The sequence below is a fragment of the Aphelocoma coerulescens genome, chromosome 22 (genome assembly GCF_041296385.1).
Source record: "Aphelocoma coerulescens isolate FSJ_1873_10779 chromosome 22, UR_Acoe_1.0, whole genome shotgun sequence".
NCBI classification, from domain to species: domain Eukaryota; kingdom Metazoa; phylum Chordata; class Aves; order Passeriformes; family Corvidae; genus Aphelocoma; species Aphelocoma coerulescens.
In genome coordinates this window covers 230,815-251,447 of record NC_091035.1, presented here as the reverse complement: position 1 = coordinate 251,447, position 20,633 = coordinate 230,815, and the positions used below count along the sequence as shown (strand labels likewise).

Below are 20,633 nucleotides of genomic sequence, written 5' to 3'. Positions count from 1 at the left end.
AAAGGGCATGCAGAGAAATCATCAGAATAATTAAAAAATAATTAATATCCCTCACCCATCCCGCCCCCTCCCCCCCAGCCAAAACCAGCCCTCAGCATGGTGGGGATGCCCTGGGGAATCACGTGGGGAGTGCCTGGAGTGGAGTGATGCCTCCCCAGGGAGGGGGGCCTTGGGGGTGACGGGCTCCCCCCGAGCGCTGGCCGTGGGAGGGGGGGGTGCAGGATGTGCTGCCAGTGCCCCTGTGCTGGGAGGGGCGCCGGCGGAGCAGCCTGTGCCCCCTAAGAGACCCATTCTCTTAGTCTAAAGTGCTTTCAATGCTGCGTCAGTGCTGGCTGGATCGTCCTGAGCCCCCCACCCTGAACCCCAACACCCCCCAGCTGCCCTCTGCCCCCTGACGTGGCACCCACATACCCCCTGCCAAAACCTGCCAGCACCTGGGACTGGCACCTGCAACATGGGGTGCTGGGGTGGGGATCAGCGGGATGGGGACACGGGGGTGCGACTGGTGGACCCTCCCAAAGGCACCCACCGTGTTCCCTGCGCAGCAGTGCCCAGGATCAGTCTTGGGCCCCCCAGGGGAGGCACTGGACTGGGGTGGAGGGGAGAGAGTCTGTGTGTGTCCCCCCCACCTCACTCACCCCCTGGCAGCCCCCTGTGGCTGGGACCCCCGTGGGAATTCAAAAATAAAGAGCTCTCTCTATGTACAGGGGCCGGGGCAGGACAGAGCAAAGCGGAGCCCAAAGAACAACATCCACCACCAGCGACAGCAACACGCCACGAGCACAGCCGGGAGGGGGGCTGGGACCCCCCTTCCCCCCCCAGCAGAGACGGGCCGAGGGAGGGGGCTGAGCCCCCCAGCGCCCTCGCCTGTGGCCGAGCGGCTGGGTTGGGTTTGGGGGTGTGGGTGGGTTTGGGATTGGGGTGGGTTTTCCCCCTTTTTTTTTTTTCCTTTTTTTTGTTGTCTTCATCATTTTGGCTTTTTTTTTTGTCTTTTTGTTTTCTGCAAACACAGGCACTGGAGGGGGGGAGCAGGGGCCAGGGTAGGGGGGACAGGCATGCGGACGCGTGCTTCGGGGGGCCGCAGCTCCGGCTGCCGCCTCGGCTCCCATCGCCGTCTCCGTCGGGCTGGAACCAGGACAGCCACCGCAAGCTCTGTGGGGACATCCTGGTGAGCCAGAACTGGGGGTCCCCGTCCCCTCGAGCCCCAAGCCCACCCTCACCTTCACTGCAGCGGGGCGACGGGGGCCCCCGAGCCGTGGAAGTGGACGTTCTGCCACTTGCCGTCGCGGCGGTGCCAGACGCGGGTCTCCTCGGACTGGCTGGTGCGGGGCCGGCCCTGCGCGTCGATGTACTGGGTGAGGCGGATGTAGGCGATGCAGGCCGCGTCCTCCCCGATGACGTGAACGTGCGGGTTCAGGATGGTCGTGTGGATCGGCTTGTTGTTCTTGGAGAGCACTGCGGGGCGGCCGAGGTCAGAGGGGCTGGCACGAGCATGGGGATGGGGGCAGGGATGGGGACAGGGAACGCGTGAGGAATGGGCAGGGATGGGGCAGGGAATGGGCAGAGGAATGGGCAGGGATGGGGACAGTGCAAGCAGATGGATGGCTCAGCAGGGGAGGACTGGGGACAGGCAGGCGAGGTGACCAGGATGGGCAGGCAGTGGGCAAGAGACAGGGGACGGTGAGGGAGACAGGCAGGGAGACAGGATGGATAGGGCTCGGCTGGACAGGGAGAGGATGGGTAGGACGCAGGCAGGGCAGGTGGCACAGGCAGGTCGGGTACTCACAGTTCTCGAAGTAGAAGCGGTGGAAGTCCATCCCCTCCACCAGGTTGCCCAGTGCCTCGGGCTCAAAGGAGGTGAGCCCCGGGTCGCAGATCTTCCTGCAGGCAGTGGGTGAGAGTGGCCCTGACTGGCCCCAGCCCACCTGGCCCCACCCGGCCCTGCCTGGCCCTGCCCCACTCACGCGTAGGCTTCGAAGTCCCCGTTGTTGACGGCCTCGATGAGCTGCTCCGTGATCTTGATGATCTCCTGCTTGCGGGCTGGGGGCACGTCACTGTCACCGCCACCGCCCCAGCCCCCCGGTGACACCGTGGGGGTGGGTGGACGGGATGTTGGGATGGAGATGGGACATGGAGGGGAGGCATGGGGATGGGCACAGGGACAGACAGACAGACCTTGGGGGCAGAAAAACCTTGGGGACAGACAGACAGACCATGGGGATGGACCATGGGGACAAACACAGGGACCTTGGGGACAGACAGACTGACCATGAGGGCAGACAGACAGACCACAGGGACAGACACAGGGACCTTGAGGACAGACACAGAAATCATGGGGACAGAAGACAGACACCCCTTGGGGACAGAAGGCCCTTGGGGACAGATAGGGACCATTGTGCTCCCAGGGCCCCCACAGCTCTGCCACACCAGTATTCGCATCATCCTCTCAGCACGTCTCATTGCTAGCCCAGTGTCACCCCAGCCATGTCCTAGTGTCACCCCAGCCATGTCCTAGTGCCACCCCTAAATGTCCCAGGGCCATCCCAGTGCCCTCCCAGCATGCTCAAGCATCCCAGTGCCCACTCAGCATGTCCCAGTAGTTTCAAGTGCATCCCAGTGCTACTCCTGCAAGTTCCAGTATATCCCAGTGCCATTCTAGCACATCCCAATACAGCCAGTTCCATACCAGTGTTTCCCAGCGCCATCCCACTGTCTCAGTGCCATTCCAGTGCATCCCAGTACCCTCTCAGTTCCATGCAAGCACATCCCAATACCTCCCAGTGCAATCCTAGTGCATCCCAGAGCAGCTTCAGTGCCATCTGATGCATCCCAGTGCCATCCTATTGCTTCCCACTGCATCCCAGTGCCAGTCCAGTGCATTCCAATACACCCCAGTTCCATCCTAGTGCAATCCTACTGCATTCCAGTGACAGCCCAGTACACTCTAGTGCCATTCCACTACATTTCAGTCACATCCCAGAGTGTCCCAATGCCATTCCAGGGCATCCCAATACACCCCAGTTTACACCAGTACATCTCAGGGCCATCCCACTGCACTTCAATGCAACCCCGTGCCCTTCTAGTATATTCCAGTTTGCCCCAGTTCCATCCCAGTGCATCCCAGCATCATGCTGTTGAATTTCAGTGTGTTCCAGTATCATTCCAATGTAGCCCATCCCACTATATCCCAATGACTCATTTCATCCTGATGCCACCCAGTCAGCTCAGTTTCATCCTAGCGCAGCCCAGTGACACTTCAGTGCATTCTAACACAGCCCAGTTCCATCCCAGTATCTCCCAGTGCTATTCCAGAGCATACCAGTACACTCCAGTTTGCCCTGGTGCCTCCCAGTAATATCTCACTGCATCTCTGTGCCAATCGCCCGTGTCCCAGTGTTATTCCAGTGCATCCCAATACATCCCAGTTCCATTCCAGTGCATTGCAGTACCATTCTGCTGCTTCCCAGTGCATCCCAGTACCATTCTAGTGCATTCCAGTATACCCCAGTTCTATCCAGTGCATCTCAATTAATCTTAGTACCTTTCCACTGTATCCCAGTGCTCCCCAGTCCATTCTTTTGTCACCCTAACATCTCAGTGCCAATGTACTGTCTCACTGCTATTCCAGTGCATCCCAATACATCCCAGTACAGCCCAGTTCTACCCAGAACACCTCTTGGTACCATCCCACCATGTCCCAGTATCATCGCGGTGCATCCCAATGCCATCCCAATGCCTTTTCAATGAATCCCAGCGCCACTCCAGTGCCATTCCAGCATGTCCCAATCTACACCATTTCCACCCAAGTGCACCCCAGTGCATCCTAGTACTATCCCAGTGCATGCCAGTACCATTCCAGTGCATCCCAGTGTGCTCCCAGTGCATCCTGGTGCCATCTCAATGAATCTTAGTGTCATCCCAGCTTCAGCCTAGCACATCCCAGATGCATCCCAGTGTATGTGAACACTCTCCCAGTGCATCCCAGAAATGTCCCAGTACAACCCCGATGCGTTCTGGTGCCATCCCTGTGCTATTCCAGTGCAACCCAGTGCATCCTAGTGCTATCCCAATGCCATCCCAAATCCCACCCAGTGCATTCCAGTGCTGCCCCAGCACATCACAGTGCACCAACTGCATCTTGGTGCCATGCCAGTTCCATCCCAGTTCATCCCAGTGCAATTCCAGTGGAATCCAAGGCATCCTAGTGCCAACACAATGCATCCCAGTTCTATTCCAATGCATTCCATTCAGCACACTCCCAGTGCATCCCAGTGCCACCCCAGTGCATCCTGGTGCCATCCCAGCACACCCCATCACAGTCCCAGTGTATCCTAGTGTCATTCCAGTGCACCCCAATGCATCCTTGGGCCATCCCAGCTTCATCCCAGTGAACTTCATTGCTGCTCCAGTGCATCCCAGTGAACCAAACGCACTCTGGTGCTATGCCAGTGCCATCCTAGCGCCATTCCAGTGCACCCCAATGCATCTTAGTGGCATCCCAGCACATCCCAGCTGCACCACAGTGCATTCTAGCACACTCCCAGTGCATCGCAATGCATCCTAGTGCCATCCTAGTGCATTCCACAACTGTCCATCACAGTGCCATCCCAGTGCATCCTGCAGCCATCCCAGTTCATCCCAGTACCATTCCAGTGCACCCCAATGCATACTGGTGCCATCCTAGCACCATCCCAGTGCATTCCAAGACCCTCCCAGTGCATCCCAGTGCCATTCCAGTGCAACCCAATGCATCCTAGCACCACCCCAGTGCATCCCAGCTCCCTCCCAGTGCACCCCAGTGCAACCCTGCCGCCCCCTGCGCCCGTCACCTTTGGTGTCCTCGTCCTCAATGGTGGTGTTGGTGCTGTCGGAGGACTCCTGCTCACAGGACGGCGGCGGTGGGGGGGAGACACAAACAGGGGGTCAGACCTGGCCCCGGGGGGATGGGGAGGGGGAACAAGCCCAGCCGGGGCTTGGCAGGACCCCAACGATGCTGGACGCCGCAGGGGTACCCCAGTGTCACCGCGCCCCATGCGCACTCCTCATCCACGTCACCCCCCCCGCGACATGGCTGATGCTGGGGGAGGATGGAGGCGGAAAGCAGGGGCAGCGGTACCTTGGCGCCGTCCGCGGGGTTATGAATTACAGTAGTTTGAGGCTCCTACGGGAGAAGGGAAAGAGACAGAGGCGGGGGTAGGGGGAAGCGAGAGCCCGGAGGGGACAACGAGGGGGGACGACGAAGTGAGCAGCACATGGACAGGGGCAAGGAGAGACCCAGACCGGATTTGGGAAGGGCAGAAGGGGGAGAGAAGCAGAGAGTCATTAGTCCAGCGAAGCCAAATGGTTTAATTCACAGACATGGAGGGGGAAGAAAGGAGGGAAAGGGGTGGGCAGAGCCGGGGGAGAGACGCAGTGAGGCCAAAAGGATGGGCTGGGCTGGGGGGCAGCTCCATGCCCATGTCTTGCATCCCGGTGCCCAGGGGCTCCACTCACCATGCATCTGAGCATCCTTGTGCCTGAATCCCAACCATCCTGCTGCCTCCATCCTGAGCACTGCCCATATCCTTGCACATCCCTCAGCTCGCACCCAGCCCATCCATGCGCCTGCACCCCAGTTATCCCACTGCCTGCATCCCAAGCATCCCTTGTCTTGCATCCCGACTGTCCCTGTGCCCGGATCCTGACCATCCTGGTGCCCACATCCCGAGCACCCCTCATCCACAGCTTCCCGCTGCCAGCATCCCACCCTCACTCTCTCGGGTGAGCACCCCTTTTTTCTCCATATCCTGCACTCAGTGACCAGCCAGGCGCACCTTCATCAGTGCACAGCACTCTGTGCCAGCTGGGCATCACCCTGCCTGTATCCTGCCCTCATGGTACCTCGCCCCTGCCCTTCTGCTGCACCCCCTGTGCCATAAAGGTCACAACGGTCACCCCTGTACCCACATCTGCACCTACCTTGCTGTTGGCATTGCCAGAACACCCCCAAATCCTGCACCTGCTGTTTCAGATGACCATGCCTTTACCTGTGTCCCGCATTCCCTGTGCCAGCTGGGCAGTCCTGTGTCTGGATCCTGCACTTACTTCACCTGCAGTGTCACAGTCAGCACCCCCATCCTTGTGATCCTGCACCTGCCTTGCCATTGGCATTGCAGGCTGTCCCTGTCTCCCAACCCCGCACCCACCTCGCCATCTGTGTCACCAGGATCCTCCTGTCTGTTGCTTGTCCCCATTACGGGGCATATATGCCCATACCCTGCACCCACCTCGCTCCCATGGTGGGGCACCCCCATATCCATGTTCCTGTACCCACCTCGGTCTCCATGTCACAGGACATCCTCATGCCCATATCTTGCACCCACCTTGCTGTCCCCATGGCAGGAACATCTCTGTGTCTGTGTCCTGCACCTACCTTATCCCCATAGCAGGACACCTGCATGACCGTGTCCTGCACCCATGTCACTGTCCCCATGGCTGAGGGAGACGTGGGGCTGTCCACGTGCTTGCACCCTTCACCCACCTTGTCTGTCCAGCGGAGTCACCCTGTGCCCATGTCCTGCACACCCCTTTCCATCCTTGGGACTCCCCCCTCCCCAGCGACCCCAGGAAGAGCAGGTCAGGGGGCGCGCATGGTGATGGATGGGATGGGCTGGTGGGATGGATCCAGTGGGATGGGGGATCTGGGGGGTGCAGGGTATGGGGCACCTACCAGAGCGGTGGGCGGGAGGGTCCCCTTGGGGCTGGTGACGCCGGCACTGCCTTTGGTGCTGTTGGTCTGAGGCTGGAGGGGAGAGATGGAAGGGGCTCAGTGGCATCGTGGGGGCAGCAGCCCACCCCAGCCCCCCCCAGCCCCGCTGGCCCCTCACCTTCACACCGTCCGCCTTCTTGTTCAGTAAGCTCTTAGCTGCTGCGGGGGGAGACAGTGTCAGTGCTCCTCCCCAGCACAAGGGACACTCTGTGTCCCCCCAAACCCGGCCACCCAACCTGACCCCACCCTGGGTGCTGGCAGCACCTGCCTCCCCACCTGCTGGGGAGGGGAACACACAAAGAAGGTAGTGTCCCCATCCTGGGGGAGGTCCCCATTTTGGAGGGGTGGTCCCCATGCGGGGAGGGGTGTCCCCATTCTAAGGGGGGGTCTCCATTTTGAGGGGTGTCCCCATGCTGGGAGGGGTGTCCCCATCCTGGGGGTGTTCCCTTACTGGGGGGAGCCCCCATGGAGGGTGGGGTGTCCCCATCCTAGGGAATCCCCATTTTGGGGGGGTTCTCCATGCTGGGAGGGGTGTCCCCAACCTGGAGGGGTCCCCACCCTCAGGAAGGTCCCCACCCTGGGGGAAGAGAGTGTCCCCACCCAGGGAGGGGTTTCCCCAACCTTGCGGGGCCATCCCCATCCTGGTGGGTGTCCCCATCCTAGTGGGAGATTCCCAAACTCAGGGGGGTCCCCAACCTGGGGGGGCTGTCCCCATCCTGGGAGGGATGTCCTCAACCTGTGGAGATCCCCATCCAAGCAGGGTGTCCCCATTCTGGAGGGGGGGGGGTCCCCAAACTCAGTGGGTTCTCATACTGGGGGAAGGAGGTGCCCCCAACCTGAGGGGGGCTCCCCATCCTGGTGGCCCCTGTGGTGGGGGCAGGGCTGGCTTACCTTGGAGAAATGCAGAGAGGAAAGCGAGAGAGAGGAGTGGGGAGGGGGCAAGAGAGAAACGGGGCGGGGGGAAGGAGGAAAAGGGGGAAAACATAAAAAAGAACATAAAAAAGATGAGTTGAGTACGGGGGGTGGGGACAGCCGCCTGTGCCCCCCCCGTCTCCTTGAAGGGGGACAAGGACGGGCACGGGTATGAGCATCTGTCACTGCTATCACCGTCTCTGGCCAGTGGGGGAATAGGGAGTGATGGGGACGTGGTTGAGGGGGTGTGGAGGGCGGGAGGGGGGGTGTCACCTCGAGCATCCTCATCATTCCTCCACACTCAGGGACCCCTCCCCCGGCTGGCGTCACATGTTGAGGGGGGATGTGCGGTGACAAGTCCAGTGACAGCAGGGTGGCACTCATCAGCACCAAAGGAGGGGGCAGGCAGATGCAGGGAGGAGGGGATGACCCACACATCCCTCCCCCGTGGACCTATGTCTCCTCAGGGGTCCCTAGCAGGGTGTCCCCAAGGGTCCCGGTCCCTCCTCTGAAAGCAGGCGGGTGTTGAGAGGTGGGGGTTTAAACCAGAGCCAAACTGGGGGGTGGGAGAGGGGGACCCCTGGCAGGGTGGCCAGCGGTAGCCCTTGGTGTGGGGATGGTTTAAGACCCGCCGAGTGTTTCGCGGCGTCACAAACACTGGCTGCAGCTCTCAGAAGCTGGGGGGAGGCACATGCTGGGGAGGGGGGCACATGCCAGGGGGAGACACATGCGACGGGGGGCACATGCGGGGTAGGGACGCAGGGGGGGCACGGGGGGACACAGGACATGCAGCCCGTTTGCCCCCCCTTCCATGCACCGGTGTGCCCCCCCTGTGTGCAGGAGGGGGGCAGCGCCGTGGGGGGGGAGCAGTGGGGGGACACACCCTAAAATTATCCTCCCACCCCCAGCTCCCCATTGTTGACCCAGATGTGGACCCTGGGGGTGCCACCAGTGTGACCCCCTCCAGGAACCACCGGCCCAGGGTGAAGCACTCAGCAGCCCCGCCTTGAGGCTGGGGGCTGGTGCAGAGACCCCTCCCCCGGGCCAGTCCTGGGATGGCAGCAGGGGGACAGCGGCATCTCTCGGTGCCAGTGGGGAGGGGCAGAGGTTGGAGGGCTGGGGGGGCAGTGCCGGGGGCCATGCATGCGCTCCGATTTCCGAGGAGGGCACCCGAAACCCGTTGGGGAGGTGGGAGGCAGGAAAGAGGATGGTTGGGAGAAGAGGGTGACATGGGGATGAAGGATCTGGGGACACACAGAGACCAAGCGGGGCCGGGGGGGCCGGGGGGGCCCTTTGCGGACGCGTCTACCTTGTTCCACCAGCCCCAGGGGGGCCCCGGCAGCGGCCGCCGACATGGTGGGAGGAGCGGTGGTCTGTCTGCCCACTGCGGGCCACGAGAGAGAGAGAGAGGGAGCAGAGCTCCTGTTAGGGGGGGCGGGGAGGGGCTGCAGCCGGGACCCCACCTTCCCCCCCCCCAGCACGAACTCTTGGGGTGCCCATCACCCTGGCCTCAGGCCTGGGGTGGCTGGTGCTGTTCCATCCCCCTCCCCGTGTCGCCCCCCCACCAGCCACCGGAGTGGGGGGGGACACACGGGGACCGGGCACTACCTGCTGCTGTGTGCGTGGGACGGGGGGGCCGGGTCCTGCCCCCACCTTGGCTACCACATGCCCCGTCCTCACCGATGGGGAAAAAATGGTGGGGGGTTAAGGAAGGGAGGGGAAAAAGAGAGAAAGACAGCGATAGAGAGAGGGGGGCACCGGCCCGGGGGGGGGCTATGGAGGGGGGCTGCGGCCCCCAGCCCTCCGGCCAGTGGGAGCCCCCCCTTACCTGAGAAGTTCCTGGTGGCCAACATGGTGGTGAGGATGGCACCCTGCAGGGAGGGGAAGGGTGAGCTGGGGAGAGGGTGCAGGGTGGGACGGGCAGGATGGGGCCCTGGGAGCGCGGGGATTGATGGGGGTGGGTGAGAAGGAGGGGGAGAAATGGGATGGGAGGGGGCACAGGATGGGGCCCATGGAACTGGGAACTGGGAGAGGGGATGCAGGATGAGGGGGCAGGATGCAGCCATGGGACCAGGCAGTGGGATAGAGGGTGCAGGTTGTGGGATGCAGCTGGATGGGGACAGGCTGGAGCCATGGCATGGGGCAGGATACTGGGCAGGGACAGGATGGGACCATGCTGCACTGTGTGTCACCAGGATGGGACCAAAGCCCACAGCAGAGCACCGGGCACACCAGAGTGGGACCGCAACACCCACTGGGAAGGGCACAGGAAGGCCCTGGTGGGTGCCAGGGTGGGAATGTGCTGTACCGGGTGCTGCCAGAGTGGGCAGGGCAGGGGTCCCACAGCGGGCAGAGGAATGTCCCACAGTGGGCAGGGCAGGGGTCCCACAGTGGACAGAGGAATGTCCCACAGTGGGCAGGGCAGGGGTCCCACAGTGGACAGAGGAATGTCCCACAGCAGGCAGGACAGGGGTCCCACAGCGGGTAGGGGAGGGTCCCACAGGAGAGCCCCATGGACAGGCAGGGTGCTGCTGGAAAGATAAAGCACTGTCCCCAGCCCGCGCCTCCCCCACCCCTCACCTTGAGCTTCCTCCGGGCATTGAACTTTTTCAAGCACTCCACTGTCTCCTGCCTGTGCATCATGGAGGCCACGGTAGAACGTTGCTGTGGGGGACAGTGGGGTCAGCACCAGGTGCTAGTGGTCACTGAACCGGGGTGACATGCACTGGGGGGACACACAGCACTTACGCAGACCCACGGGTGCTTGAGGGCCTCGTGGGCTGTGATGCGCTTGGCAGGGTTGATGGTCAGCATCTGATTGATGAGGTTTTTCGCTTCGGGGGTGACCGTGTCCCACTCAGGTGAAGGGAACTGGGGGGGGTACAGGGACACGGGGGTGACAGCTGTGGAGGGGCAGCCCCATGGCACCTGTGTCACTCCACATCCCGACACATCCCCAGCCAGCCACCAAAGACATGGCCCAAAACCACCCCCGGGCTCTGCCTGCTGAAGATCAGCTGTAGGGTCCCTCAGTAGGTTCCACAATTAATGGGCCAGCTGCTGCAGGGCATGGGGTCATGGCACCGGGGACTTACGTCGTAGGCCCCGGCCTTGATTTGTTGGTAGAGTTTGTGCTGGTCCTCGTCCCAGAACGGCGGGTAGCCCACCAGCAGGATGTACAGGATGACCCCTGAGCCAGGGAGAGCGGGGTTAGGGGAGTGCAGGGACCCCAAACCACCCCGGGCTCCCTCTGGCCCTGCTGTGTCCCCATGACAAAGCAGTTATTCCCAATATGGCCCGTCCCTGTGCTGCCAGGATGGCAGGGACAAGGGACAGCATAGCACTGCCGGGGCACATGGCACAGGACGGTCCCAGGATGAGGTCAGGGCTGGAACAGGAACTGGGGTGGGACCAGCATAGAAATGGGATGGGAAAGAGGGTGAGACTAGGATGGGAATGGGATAAGACTAGAATGGAGCCAGGAAAGTGCCAGAATGAGAGTGGGATAGGATCAGAATGGGACCAGGCAGGGATAGAATAGGGATTAGGATGGGATTGGGCAGGCATCGGGCAGGGACTGGGCAGGGATCAGGGCAGGGATTGGGGTAGGGATGGGGCAGGGATGAGACAGGGTTCCGGATTGGGACCAGGTCCGGGTTTGGAATGGGGGCAGAGAAGGGGCAGGGACCAGGCAAGGACTGGGCGGGGATTGGCTCTTACCACATGCCCAGATGTCCACGGGTTTGCCATAGGCCTCTTTGCGCAGGACCTCAGGGGACAGGTAGCCGGGTGTGCCCGCAAATCCTGGGATAGGGACAGAGAGATGGGTGAGGAGAGACAGGTGAGCCACAACGGGAGGGGACAAGGACAGGACACAGTGCAGGACACAGGACTGGGACATGGGCATGGGAGAGGGATGTGCTGGGCAGGGGTGGACATGGTGGGCACAGAGGCATGGACATGGTGGGTATGGGACAGGGCTGTGCTGGGCACAGGGCAGATGCAGTAGGAACAGAGCAGGGACTCTGGACATGGAGGGGCACGGCAGACACAGTGCAGGGGCCTGGTAAGCAGGTCACAGTGGGCAGGGGCTGGGGCTGTGGTGGGCAGGGGGGCAGCAGCACTCACCGAACCAGGCCTGCTGATCCCCCTGCACCTCGATGGCGAGGCCGAAGTCCGCCAGCTTCACCGCCGCCCCTTTGCACTTGCTGGCCAGGAGCAGGTTCTCCGGCTGTGCAGTCACCAGGCACAGGGAGCACCAGGCATGGACAGCACCAGGCACAGACATGGGTGGGGAGAGAGAAGGGTCGGGGCAAGTAGAGAGACTTTACTGCTGCCATTGACTGGGTGCTGCCTGTCAGCCGGCTCTGCACCGTGGGGCTGTGGCCATGGCTGCCCTCTGCCAATGGCCCAGGGTGCCGGATGGTACAGCCCCATGGCCAGCTCAGGGTCATCCCATGTCTCACTAGCCTCATCCCAGCATCCCCCCCATCCCCCTGTATCCCACCATCCCTCTGTGTCCCGCCCATCACCCCCTTGTGTCCTGCCGTGACCCACCCCCCACCCCCAGCCAAGCTCCAGCTGCTCCCACCCCCATCCCCCCATCCCAGCCAGTTCACACTCTCCCTGGGGCAATGGCAACTGGGGGGGTTGCAGTGAGACCCCCCACCAGTGCAGAACCGTGCCACAACTGGGGGACCTGTGTGCATCCCCAGAAAAGGGAGGTGAACACTGGGAGTGCTCAGAGCTGAGGGGATCCCCCAAGCCCAGCAAGATCTCAGTGACCCCCCAGAACGCACTGGGCAAGGGCCATACCCAGGCTATAGGGACCCCAAGGGCTGGGCAGGGGGAGAGGGGCAGAGGGACAGATGGGGGCTGGGGGGACACACTTACCTTGAGGTCCCTGTGGACCACCCCCATCTGGTGACAGTGCAGGACAGCCTCCAAGATCTGCTGGATGCAGTGGCTGTGTGCAAATGGGAGGGGGGGTCAGAGGTACGCTGCTCCCCCACCTCCCACACCCCCTGCCCACAACCTGTACCTCCAAACCAGCTCCCCTGCCCCTCTCCTGGGGCCCCACTGCACCCTGGGCGGAACTAACAAAAACAGGTGGCGACCTTGGATTTGTGGGTGCTGTGTGTGGCAACCCCTACGTACCCCTGCCAGGGGGGTCATCCCTGAGGTGTCACCCCTGGGGGGACTCCTGGAGGATCACCACCTGGGGGGGGTCACCCAGAGGGGTTACCCCTGGGGAGAGTCCCACCTGGGGTGGGTCACTGCCTGGGGGACACCTACGGGGATGTCAGTGCCTGAGGCAGGGTCAGCCCTGAGGTTGTCACTCCTTCCTGGGGGGCATCACCCCTGGGGGGTTACCACTGTCTGGGGGTCATCCCTTGGGCATCACCCCTGGGGCATCATCCCAGGGTTGTCACTCCAAGGGAGTTACTGACGAGGGGTCACCCCTGTGGGATCATCCCCTGGGGGGTCACTGCCTGGGGTTTATCCTGGAGGAGATGGTCACTGGGTGGGGGTTCATCCCTGGGGAGATCACTGGCTGGGGGTCACCCCTCAGTGGCCACCAGGTGAGCTCCAACCTTGGCATAGAGCTGTGGGGGTCATCCCAATGGTGCTTTTGTACCCAGCCCCGTCCCCCGTGGGAGCCCCCCATCCCTGCTGCCGCCCGGATGCTGGGATCCCCCAGACAGGACTCATGGGGGAAGGGGGGGAACAGGGGATGGGGGGGGGGGGGCGGATGGAGACGAGACAAGAAAGAAAGAGGGAAGGAGCGAGGGGATGAGAGCCTGAAATGGGGGTGAAGGGGGGCCCCGCCTAGCTGGGGGAGCGGGGGCACTGGGGGGACAACCTCCCTGTGGGGGTGGAGGGGCAAAAAAAGGGGCATCAGGGAGAAAAAAGATTGAGGAGAAAGCCCCGCAGCAGGGTCCTGACGAGCGGAGCGGGGGGCCGGGAAGTGGGGGCTGCGGCGGGTGGGGGCAGCGAGGGGGAAACGGCCCCCCCGGCCCCCCCCAGATACTGACCTGCGGCTCCCTCTGCTCAGGGGCAAAGTGATGGGTGGGAGGAACGCGGGCAAAGAGCTCATGGACACAGTGACTGCAAAACAGAACGGGGGGCGGGGGCGGGGGGCCAGGATGGAGGGTTAGGGGTGGGAGAGGGGTCAGGATAGGGGGGCAGGATAGGGCAAAGGGTGTGGGAGGGGGCGGGATGGGGTGAAGGGGTGAAGGGGTGAAGGGGTGCAGGATGGAGGGGTAGGGGGTGGGAGATGGGGGCAGGATGAGGTAAAGGGGGTGGGAGTGAGGGGGCAGGTTGGCAGGGTGGGATGAGGTAAAGGGGTGGCAGGCAAGAAGTGGGGGTCAGGGCGTGGGGACAGGATGGGGGTAAAGGGGTGGGAGAAAGTGACAGGAGAGGGGGATGGGAGGATACAGGAGCAGTTCGGGGGCAAGGATGGGTGTAGGAGGCAAAACAGAGGGTGAAGGGTGCTGGGGGGGGCAGCGAGCAGAGGGCAGCAGTGGGACGGACAGACACACAGATGGACACACGGACACGCACAGAGCCCGAGCAACGTGTGATGGGAGACGAGAGGGACAGAGGGATGGGGGGAATGGATGGAGAAGGTGAGGGGCACGAGTGGGACAGGGACGGGGGCAGGGGTGGAGATGGGGGGAACGAGAGAGGGGGAGAAACAATGTTGTGAAAGCCCAGAGACCACGGGGAGGGGCACACAGCGGCACACAGGGCACTGGGGGCTGGGGACGGCATGGGGGGGGCCCTGAGGGCCCCCCACTTGCCACCAGCCCCCCAGCACAGGTCATGACAGTGTCAGGACTCAGCGGCAGAGGGGGGAGCATGGGGTCAGAAGTGGAACATGGGGGGGCCCCACCCGGGGGCCCCACCCCACCCAGCAGCGGGATGGAGCCAGTGGAGGGGTTACAATAATGTGGGGGCCGAGGGGGTGTACTCCCCTCCCCCTGCGTGCCCCCCTGCCTGCCTCGCTGGAGCTGCCCCGTCCTCGCAGACCTCCCAAGGCACAGGGCACGGGTGGCTGGGGGTGTCCAGGGCTTTGGGGGGTGTGGGGGGGGGTTAAGGCTCACCTGGCATCAGCCTCACTGTAGTACTCCCGCGCCACGATGTCCTCAAAGAGTTCACCACCCGTCACCCTGAAACACAGCCAGGCGCCACATCACCTTGAGACCCCTGGGAGCCCCCAGGATCCCCTGAGCCCCTCCTGAAGCTTTGGGAGCCTCCTGCCACACTCACAGGTCAAAGACGAGGTAATGGAATCCCTCCTCGGAGATGCTGTCGTGGAGCCGCACTGTGGGGACCAGATGGGGACAGGGACAGGCTCAGTCTCAGCCCCCAAGTACTCCCTGCCTGGCTCCCCCAGCCACTACATGTGGCACCCACGGGTGTCTGTGTCACATGCAGCCCACACACCCACACCCAGCGTCCCAAAGGTGGCACCCAGAGGGACCCCAGGGTGGGACCCCATATGTCACCAGGGTGACACCCACCACGTGCCCTATGGGGGCACCCAGTGTGTCCCTAAGGTAGCCTTTAGTGGGACCCCAGGGTGGGACCCCATACATCCCCAGAGGGACACCCAGCATATCCCCAGGGTGTCATTCAAGGTGTCCCTGGGTGGCCCCAAGTAGGGGTGAGACCCCCCAGGTGTCCCCAGTCACTCACCGATGTTGGAGTGCTTGAGCAGCCGGCAGATACGCGCCTCACGCTCCAGCTTCTGGTGGTCTGGGGGGGCAGTGGTCAGGGGGGCACCTGACCTGCCCCCTCCACCCCCGCCCTGCCACCTGCCCCCAGCCCAACCCCAGCAAGAGGAGCTGTAGATGCCCATGTGGGAGTGCATGTGGCTCTGTGGGGTGTGCAGGTATGCACAGGGGGCAGGGGTGGGGGTTGTACCTGTGGGTGTGCATGTGTGCAAAGGTTTGCATGTATGTGCACACAGGTTGGGCACGCACATGGACGCAGGTGTACGCACACTGTGCAGGTGAGCACAGGTGTGTGCATGTTCACATGTGCGCTCATGTGTGAGGCTGTGCATGCATGTACACACAGAGGGATGGGTGTGCCAGCACCTGTGGCTGTACCTGTGTGGATATACAGGTATGTGGGTGTGCAGCTGTGATGGGTGTGCGGGAGTATCCGTGTCCTGCAGCTGTGCACACACGTGGGTGTGCCTGTCTGTGGCTGTAGCTGTGTGCACCTGTGTGTGCAGCCAACAGCTCTGTGGTTGTACTTGTGTGCACAGGTGTACACGTGTGCCTGCCTGCACCCATGTGTCTCACTGTACCTGTGTTTGTGGAGTGTGCAGCTGTACCCCTGTGCGTGGTGGTTCCTGCGTGTGCAGGTGTGTGCAGGTGTGCACATCTGTACAGCTGTGCCTGTGTGCGACTGTACACGTGTGTGCCTGCAGCACCCACTGTATGAGTGCACATGTGCACCTGCGTGTGCAGCTGCACCCCTGCATGTGTCTGCAAACAAGAGCACACACGCGTGCACAGGTGTGTGCACCTGCTCACACACCTCTCTACACAGGTGTGTGTGTACACACACAGTTCACACAGTTCACACACATACAAGTGTGTGCACCGCTCCACTCACTGCTCACACCTGTGCACACAGCTATGGCTACAGACACACACGTGTGTGCGCACACAGAACACACACCCCCTCCCCACGCCACTCTGTGCTGCCTCTCATCCAGGTGCACATCCTAAACATCTACCCCCTCACACACACTATCACACATCCCACACCTGCAAACACCTGCAAACACCTGCACACCCCCACTGCTGAGCTGGGAGCACACCCCACCCCACAGGCACCCACTCTGCTCGCAGGTGTGCACACACAGCAGTGCCCACCCTTATGTGCAAGCACACACACACACGCACCCACTGTTGACACGTGCACACCCGCAGCCCCGCTGACACGCACCTCTGCTCACACCTGGGTGCACACCAAGCACACACACACCCCCTCCTCTGCATGCACACTCAGGCACCCCCCCGCTCACAAGTGTGTGCACACACACACCATGAACACACATATGGGCAAGCACACCAAGGTACCCCCACTGTTCATGTGTGCACACACTCACCATCACACACACCCCCATGTTCACATTGCACACACCTGTGCACACACAGAGCTCACACCTGTGTGTGCACACCCTTCTCCCCTGCCATCTGCTCACACCTGCATACCTGCAGGACACCCCCCAGGGACAGATGAAGTTCTGAGGGGCCCCGGGGGAGGCAGCAGGGGGGATAATGGGGATGGGCCAGGCCAGACCCCACCCCCTGGAGCATTCACCCCCCCCCACCAGCACCCGGTGTCACCAGCACCACTGGGGTCACAGCTGTCACAGGTGTCATGGGCACCACAGATATCATGGCTGTCATGGGCACCAGGGGTATCACAGGTGTCACAGGTGCCACAGGCACCAGGGGTTATCACAGGTACCAGGGATGTCTGGGGAGTGGCCCCCTCGGGTGCCAGAGGGGTCCTGGGGAGTCCCAGGGTTCCCGGGGGTCCTACCTCTGGCTGAGAGCTTTTTGGTGTTGATGATCTTGGCAGCGTACTCATGGCCAGTGCAGAGCTTGACACAGCGCCGGACCACCGAGAAAGCCCCCCTGGGGAGGGACAGGCTCAGCACGCCCCAAAGCACCTTGGGGGGCAAGTGGGGGGTGGCTCCCACCCGTGACTCAGCACCCGAGGCCAGGGGGCTGCACCCACAGTGACTCAGCACCAGGGGGGTGAACCCCGACACGGGGATGGGGAGGGAGGGCCCTGACACGCTGGGCCCCTGCCATGGGTGCGCTGGGGAGGCACCAGGGGGTGGTTGGGGGGAAGAGGCTGGAGGGGGGGCTCAGTGCCACGCATCATCGAGGGGAAGGGGGGTCGCAGGAAGGATCCAGCACCGGCAGCTCGTTGCCATGGGAACAGTGGGTGGCCCGGATGGCAGCAGTGGCCATGGTGGTGGCGGTGATGGTGGTAGTGGTGGTGACAGTGGTGATGGTGACAGTGCTGACAGTGGGCACAGGACCCAGCTGTGAGTATAGGGAGCTGGCAGCCACCAACACCCCAGGGACAGGGACAGAGATGAGAAAAGCATGGTTGTACCCATGCCAGACAGAAGCACCTGCAGCCCCTTCAAGTGCCATCAGCACCTGTCCCCCTTCCAGAACCCACATCCCTGCACATCCCCTGCCTGTCCCTTGCCCAAGAGGCCCCTCCCTCGTGGGGGGAACAAGGCAGCATCAGGGCACACAGAAGGGATCCCCAGATGGGGACATGGCTGAGACCAGCACCCCGGTCCTGCCATGGAGAGGGTGCCCCTGGGAAGGGCACAGGGCCTGCCTGTCCCGTGCCACCACCCATGTCCCCATGTCCTCAGGCACCAAGGGCCCCATGTTGGCCAGAACAGTGGGGACCCTCTCACCACCAGGGGAAAAGTGGGGGTTCCCAGGGCCTGGCACCCCAACCTCTCCCTTCCCCATGTGGCCCCCAGGACAGGGGACATGGTGGGTGCCAGCCCCTAGCCATGCCTCAGTTTCCCCCTGGCCAGAGCAATGTCCCCCCCATCCTGGGGAGGGGGGGACACATGTGCGATGGCTGGCGGGCTACACTGAGAGGTGGGAGGGGGGAAACAGGACCATGTTGCCATGGCAACCAGGATGGGCTGGATTTTGGGCAGACCGAAGGAACAGCCCCCGACTGGCACCATGTTCCCCCTACTGGTACCCCCAAAGGGACCACAGCCACCCCTGCAAAATGTTCCCCCCATCTAGGGAGGTGGTGGTGCAACCCCCCTCACAAAAGGTCTGACCCCCTCTCCCCTCCTCTCATTTTACTCCCCCCCCAATCCCTGCCCGTGGATGGGGGGGAGGGAACTGCAACCCCCGAGGCCTTGAGGGCAAATGAACCTCCCCCAGAAACAGCTCCTCTTCAGCTCCCCACAACACCCACCCGGGGGGGGTCATGATGCGGGGGGTGCAGCTGGGGGGCTTGGAAGGATCCAGGGGGTCAGAGGGGACCTGGGAGTCTATAAGGCCCGGGGGGTCCAGGAGGGCTGGAATCTATAAGGACCCGACGGGGAAGTGGATTTGGGGAGTTATGTAAGGCCCAAAAGGGTCTAATAGGGGAGGGGGGGGAGGGTGGTCTAAAAGGACCAGAGGGGATAGGGATGGGGGGGTCTGTGGAGATGGGGGGGAGGGGTGGCAGAGGGATGGGAAAAACCATCAGGGTGAGGGGCAAGGGGGTCCTGAAAGGAGAGGAGGTCTAAAAGGAGCAGGTGCCTATAAATACTCAAGGATGGTCTGGGGAATGGGGGGTGTCTATAGGGGGGCTGTAAGGACAAGGGAGGGGAGGGTCTATCAGGACTGGGATGGGGGGTGGAGGGTTTGGGAGGGCTGCAGGGACCAGGGGGGCTATAAGGGCTAGATGGGGTAGGGGTTTGTAGGAGCTTTGGGGGAGGGTCTGGAGGGATGGGGATCTATATAGACCAGGGAATGTGGAGGGGGGGGCTATAAGGATGGAAGGGTCTGTGGGGATGAGGGGTCTGTGAGAATGGGGGTTCTATTGGAGCAAGAGGGCTTTAAGGACTGAGGGGGTCTGCAGGAGCCAGGGGCAGGATTAGGAGTGCTGGGGCATCTGTGAAGATTGGGGGAGTTAAGGAGGAATTGGGGGGGTCTGAAAGGATGGAGTGTCCACAGGGTCAAGGGCAGCTATAAGGACTGAGTGGGGGGTCTCCAGGGACAGGTGATTGGGGACTGCAGGGGATCTGGAGGGATGGAGGAGGGGTCTGGGGTGACCAGGGCTGCGGGGATGAGGACAGATCAGGGGAGTCTGTAAAGATGAGGGTCCGTAAGGATGGGGGAACCTTGGGGAACAGGGGGGCTGCAGGGACTAGGGGGAGCTATGGGGAGGGGGGGCCCGGAGGGCTGGAAGGCCCCAGGAGGGGGGCGGTATAAGGGGTGGGGGCCAGTGGGGGGGCAGGGCCAATACCGGGGGGAGGGCAGTCCGGGGGGGGGGGGAGGGGGGGGGGCTGGGCAGGGCTGGTCCCGGGGGGGGTGGGCTGGGGGGGGCCGGTCCCGGGGGGGGCGGGGGGGGGGGCCAGTCCCGGGTGTCCCATCCCAGGGGGGGAGGGGGGGGGGGGATGCGTCACGTCTGCACCGAGCGGCTTCCCCGAGCCCTGGGCAGCGCCCCCCGCCCCCGCCGCGCCCCGGGGCCGGGGCCGGGGCCGCGGCCGGGGCCGGTGCCGCCGCCCTTACTTGCCGATCTCCTCGTAGAGCTGGTACTCGTCGGTGAAACGGGTGCAGGGCACGGTGGTGGCCATGCTGCCGCCGCGCCGCGCCGCAATGAGCCGCCCCGGCACCGGCTCCGCTCGGCTCCGGCTCCGCCCGGCGCGGGGGGGCGGGGGGAGGCGCCGGGCCGGGGGAGGCTCCAGCCCGGGACAGCCCCCGCCGCCCCCCCCGCCCGGGATCCCCCCCAACCCCCTCCCCGGGACACCCCCCACCTCGGACCTGCCCCCGCACGCCGGGGGGATCCCCCTTGTCTCCACAAGGGCCCATAACCAGATCCCCCCAACCCCGGGACCCCTTTATCCCAAATTACCCCCGGGAGTGGGGGACCAAGCCCCCACCCCTAAAGGCCCCATATTCAGACGCCCCTTCCCGGGATTCCCCCCCCTAAATAGCTAGCTCTGTGTCCAGACTCCCTCTGAGGGATTCCCCCGAGGACCCCAAATCCAGACTCACATCTACACCCCTTGCAAAAGGACCCACATCTAGACCCCTCCCAAGAATCTCACAACCCCCCCAAAGGACCCCAAACCTGCACCCGCTCCGGATCCCACATTCTCCCCCTACAAAGCCCCCATATCCAGATAACCCGTTCAAAGATCCCACATCCATGCCCCGCATTCCCCCGCCTCGGGGAC

At 63.0% G+C, this 20,633-nt stretch overlaps 1 protein-coding gene across 6 annotated transcripts; it reads right to left on the bottom strand.

The window, feature by feature from the left end:
* Positions 1-406: 406 nt before the first annotated feature.
* CAMK2B (calcium/calmodulin dependent protein kinase II beta) lies at positions 407-20,039 on the bottom strand. 6 transcript variants are annotated; one of them, XM_069035654.1, is made up of 21 exons: positions 19,966-20,039; positions 17,231-17,325; positions 15,362-15,421; positions 14,933-14,987; positions 14,767-14,832; positions 12,554-12,626; positions 11,789-11,891; positions 11,381-11,464; positions 10,756-10,850; positions 10,409-10,531; positions 10,241-10,324; positions 9,489-9,531; positions 8,970-9,044; positions 6,867-6,904; positions 6,710-6,781; positions 5,117-5,161; positions 4,830-4,878; positions 1,965-2,040; positions 1,787-1,881; positions 1,221-1,455; positions 407-1,152 (listed from the first exon to the last, which is right to left on the bottom strand). In XM_069035654.1, the coding sequence occupies exons 1-20, from the start codon at positions 20,028-20,030 to the stop codon at positions 1,223-1,225; spliced, it is 1,629 nt and encodes a 542-aa protein (XP_068891755.1). In that variant the 5' UTR covers positions 20,031-20,039; the 3' UTR covers positions 407-1,152; positions 1,221-1,222. The 6 variants fall into 6 exon arrangements, with proteins under 6 accessions (XP_068891755.1, XP_068891756.1, XP_068891757.1 ...); XM_069035655.1 differs by lacking the exon at positions 5,117-5,161; XM_069035656.1 differs by lacking the exon at positions 8,970-9,044 and having other exon boundaries at positions 6,867-6,907.
* Positions 20,040-20,633: the final 594 nt, after the last annotated feature.